General features: G+C 52.2%; 1 protein-coding gene across 1 annotated transcript; it reads right to left on the bottom strand.

The window, feature by feature from the left end:
* Positions 1-1,412: 1,412 nt before the first annotated feature.
* On the bottom strand, positions 1,413-4,122 carry fbxo34 (F-box protein 34). The gene has a single exon (XM_042514856.1). The coding sequence runs from the start codon at positions 4,079-4,081 to the stop codon at positions 2,153-2,155; it is 1,929 nt and encodes a 642-aa protein (XP_042370790.1). The 5' UTR covers positions 4,082-4,122; the 3' UTR covers positions 1,413-2,152.
* Between the last annotated feature and the right edge of the window lie 304 nt (positions 4,123-4,426).

Genomic DNA, 4,426 nt, shown 5'->3' with positions numbered 1-4,426 from the left:
CGGGCCGCCACTCCTAAATGAGTGTAGAGGAAACACTGACATCTGAATAATCAAACAAAATATTAATTTTAAACAGAACATAATATGAATGAGAATAATAATGAAATTATATAATAACTGATAAATAAGAGTAAATAAATCAATAAGAGTAATGACAATTATCATCATGAAATTTGATATAATAACACTTTTATCAATAAATAAGAAGAAAAGCACTTGGATGTGATTAGATTTGACTATAACGCTGGTTAAACTTGCATACAGCATGTTGTGTAATTAAATATAAATCAGGAGAATGATAAAGCCTGAAAGGGTTAAATCTGTGTTCACTAAAATCAGAGGCGAGTCGAGTGTTTGTTTTTAACCCAAAGAACCAATGAGAAAGCACTTTATTAGAGCAGAACATCTTTAACACAAACAGCCAGCAGACACAAACCCAAAAAAACCTTAAAAAAGCTCTGAAGGTCAAAGGCCGTTTTTTTTAATCATCATTTTTCTCCCCGATATTCGTGTTTTGATATATTTCTCTAGATTTCATCTCTACGGTCAGTCTGTAATATTGCAGCGTCTCCGAGACTCAAGGCCACGTTTCCTGTTTCTCCGTCCTGCTCGCGATGATTGTCGCCGATTGTCGCGCAGCTCATAAACTCTTTATGATTTATGTACAAATGTAAACACAAACAAGGTGCAGCTCATCTACGGCGGATTCATCCGCCTCCCAACGCCGCGCCCGCTGAAGCTCCGCCCCCTCACACAGGAACATCATTGGACTTTTTTTTATTTAAAAAATGTCATTTTATTTCAATCAGAGAGGAAGCAAACGGACTTAGTTTCAAAATAAAAAGCGAAACGTTCAGACGGCGAGAACGCGTCCGTCTCTCTCGTCCACGTCTCTGTTCCGTCTCTCTCGTCCCGCTGCAGCTTCACCGTCAAACTTCAAACGTCCCAAAACCGATCTGAGGCTTGATCTAAGATGACCCGACCGTCCTTAAACGCACCGTCTAATCATTAAAGGGACAGTCAGCTGTTTGTCAGTTTATCTGATCCACAGACAGGACGACGGACACGGGAGACGCGCTGTCCTGCTGCGGGGACAGACATGAGACACATTTTAAACACCTAAAAACAATCGGCTGAAGTATCGGCCAATAATATATATTTACAAATGTAAATATTTTTTCACGATATATATTTACATTTGTGTTACAACAAAATGTATTTAATGTCTGTCTCTGTCTGTCTCTGTCTCTGACAAAGGTCTCTGTCTGTCTCATCAAGTGTCACCAATGACCATGATTAACCCTTTAAAACCTGCACAGGTTTGTTTGGTTTCTTGCATAAACAACAGAAGAAGTCAGAGCAAAAAAACAAGAAACAACCCAAAATAACCAAAAATTAGTTAAAAATAAGTTAGAAAAAGTGACTAAAAAGTGCAGAAATAATAAATTATGGTATTTTTGTAACAATCTGAAACAGGCATGAATGTAGTTTTCCGAACATGTTTCCGATTTTAAATTGTTGTCTAAAAAATAAGAAATTTCAGGTCACTTTTCCTAATTTCTTGTAATCTGCGGGACATTTCTTTGTGCTCGCTGCCTCCTCTCATGTTTCGGACAGAAAGCTTTAAAGGGTTAAATATTTAGTGAACGCAGCACAGAAACACTGATGTGGGTCCAGCTTTCAAAGGGTTAATCAGATCTGAGCTCCATTATCATCGTGCCTTACTAAAGGCTTTTATTGTGAAAGTCAGAGTTTACCTCCATGGGATGTCACTGCTGACATCAGCTGATGATGTCATGGCGTGTCAGATTTCCCTCACTGATTGCAGACGGCGTGTTACTGATCTGATATGAGGAGAGTATTGATCGATGACGTTTCACCGACACTCGTAGAAGAAGAAGAAGTCGTGGTCAGGACCCTCCTCTCTCCTGCTGCTGACGGCGGCAGCTGCGACGACATCAGCGGCGAGCGGCAGATCGACGCTGTGAGGTGGTGGGCGGAGCATCAGGGTGCGGAGCGACAGCATGAAGCAGTAAAGAAATTTCACGTGTTTCAGATGTGTTGAAGATCAAAGACAAATTCTGAGCTGCTGCTGCATCATGGGAGCTCACACGCACGCACACACACACCACACACACACACACACACAGTCTCAGTTGTCATGGCAACTCCTCCTGTAGATCGGCACGTTGATGCTGTGGAACGCCGGCACCCAGCGGTTGTCGTGGAGCCCGACGTTGCAGCCGGGCGCGTCCCTGTGGGCGCCGTGGCAACACATCCAGTACCCGGGGCCATACGGCAGCGCCTGGCAGTACGGCTTGTGGTGCCAGCGGCACAGCGACACGTCGCCGCGGCCGTAACGCTTCTTGCACTGCTTGCAGGGGTCGTCGTGGTAACGCGGGTCAGACACCCAGAGCGAGTCGGCGGGGCGCACGCCGTAGGTGTCGATGATGAACTGGAAGTAGTGGCAGGTGCACTTGAGGGCGGCGAGGCTCTGTGTGGGCAGCAGCCGCAGGATCTTCAGCAGCAGGTGATGCGGCAGCACGGCGAGGTACGGCTGCGGCTCCAGCAGCTGCTGCAGCCGCTGACGCATCTCTAGGAAGTCCTGCGACGCAGACGCACGCCGGCTCAAGGGTGCCACGCCGGAGCAGGAGGTCACACCGTCGGCCTCCCGCTCCTCCTCCGCCGCTCTGACAGCCTTCCTCCTCCTCCTGTTCTCTGATTGGCTGCCAGGAGTGGGGCGGGGCTCCAGGTCAAAGGTCATTGTGTGGTGGGGGGGGTGGGGCTCTGAGGCAGCGGGAGATAAAAACAACAGCCCGGGCACGGGCTCGGCCTCCTCAGTTGAAGGAGGCGGGGCCGGTAGGAGGGGCGGGGCTTCAGTCTGAGTCATTGTGGAGGTACTTAGTGTCTCCGCCCCCCCAGCCGCCTTTGCCGCGGCCTCAGCTGAGGGGGGCGTGGTCAGAGCAGAGGAAGGTGTCCTGGCTGTTTCTGAGCAGCTGATTGGCTCCTGGGCCGCGCTCTGAGCTGCCAGCGCTGACGATGACGGTGGTGGTGCTGAAGGCTGGCAGGGAGCGGAGCTGAGGTCCCCGGCGGCAGCGAGCAGGACACGTCCCACCGTCCTCCTCAGGCTGTTGCTGCGGGACAGATCTCCCTCCGTCCGCCGCCGCAGACACTCCGACTCCAGCCGCGCCACCATGTCCGACACCCTGACGCTCTCTGGCTCCTCCCCCCTGACCTCGGGGGGCGGAGCTCTGGACAGCGTGATAGAGGTGGAGCTCCTCTGGAGGGCGAGCTGCGGTTTGGAGTCGGGCTGCTGCTCGCTGGCTCGCTGCTCCAGGAACGCCACCATCTCCACCACCGACACCTTCTGCTGCTCCTCCTCTGCTGCCGTCATCACATCGCCGCCCAACCGAGGGGTCGAGTCTGAGCGCCGTGGAGACGGCTGGTGGGCGTGTTGCTGTGCGTCGTGGACCCCGCTCCTCGGGTCCTGCTGGAGGTTCTGGGTGTTTCCTGACCTGCGGCGCCGTTTGGCGCTGCTGTTTTCCTCCCAGCTTCCCTTCGCCTTCACAGCCCGTAGCAGCCCTGACATGGTGGCGTGACTCGAACACACCGCCGGCGTCCTGTCCCGATTGTCGGAGCCACCAGTTGAGATATGCTCGCTGCCTCCGACGCCATCTGTATGTTCGCCATCAGAAGCGAAGATGGCGATCTTCTCCCGAACGTGTCCCGGCTTGATGACGGTCCAGATGTCCAGCGGGGCGTCGGCGTCCTCTGCGGCGGTCTGGTACAGTCGGAGTGTGTCGTTCTCGCAGCCGGGCGTCGGGGGCAGCAGCTGCAGCGCGGCACCCGGCGCCGGCTTCAGCCAAAGCGTCGCCACGCCGCTGCTGGCGCTGCTGTTTGTGGCGTTGCCGCGGTGCAGCGTGTTGGTGGAGATGATGCTCAGTGGGAGGCGGCTGCTGCTGTTGCCATGGTTACCACCGCAGGTTCTTATCAGCAGGCTGCTACGTTGAGACGTCTGGACACCGGACGCATCAAGACGCAACTCCGAACGCACGAGCTTCGGATACGACTTCAGGTGCATGATGGTCCTGAGAGACAGACAGAGACAGAAACACAGACACAGAGACAGTGAGAGAGAGACGGAGACAGAGAGAGACACAGAGAGAGACAGAGAGAGAGACAGAGACATAGAGAGAGAGAGATACATAGAGACAGAGAGAGAGAGAGACAGGTCAGTGAGTCCAAACAGGACTTAGTGTCTCTGACTGAGACAGACTGAACCAACAGGTTGAAGGTGACAGTTAAAAGAGACTAAAGATCGAAGGGTTTAAATCTGAGGAGACACAAGACCATCTGAGACTGACTGAAGACATATGTCCCTGTGTGTGTCTGTCTGTGTGTGTCTGTCTGTGTGTGTGTGTGTGTG

This window comes from Plectropomus leopardus, unplaced genomic scaffold (assembly GCF_008729295.1).
Source record: "Plectropomus leopardus isolate mb unplaced genomic scaffold, YSFRI_Pleo_2.0 unplaced_scaffold16578, whole genome shotgun sequence".
In the NCBI taxonomy this organism is placed as follows: Eukaryota; Metazoa; Chordata; class Actinopteri; order Perciformes; family Serranidae; genus Plectropomus; species Plectropomus leopardus.
This window is presented reverse-complemented; position numbering and strand designations above follow the sequence as displayed.

Coding starts and splice junctions, on each gene's coding strand:
- fbxo34 (XM_042514856.1), bottom strand. CDS start 4,081: ATGCACCTGAAGTCGTATCCGAAGCTCGTGCGTTCGGAGTTGCGTCTT.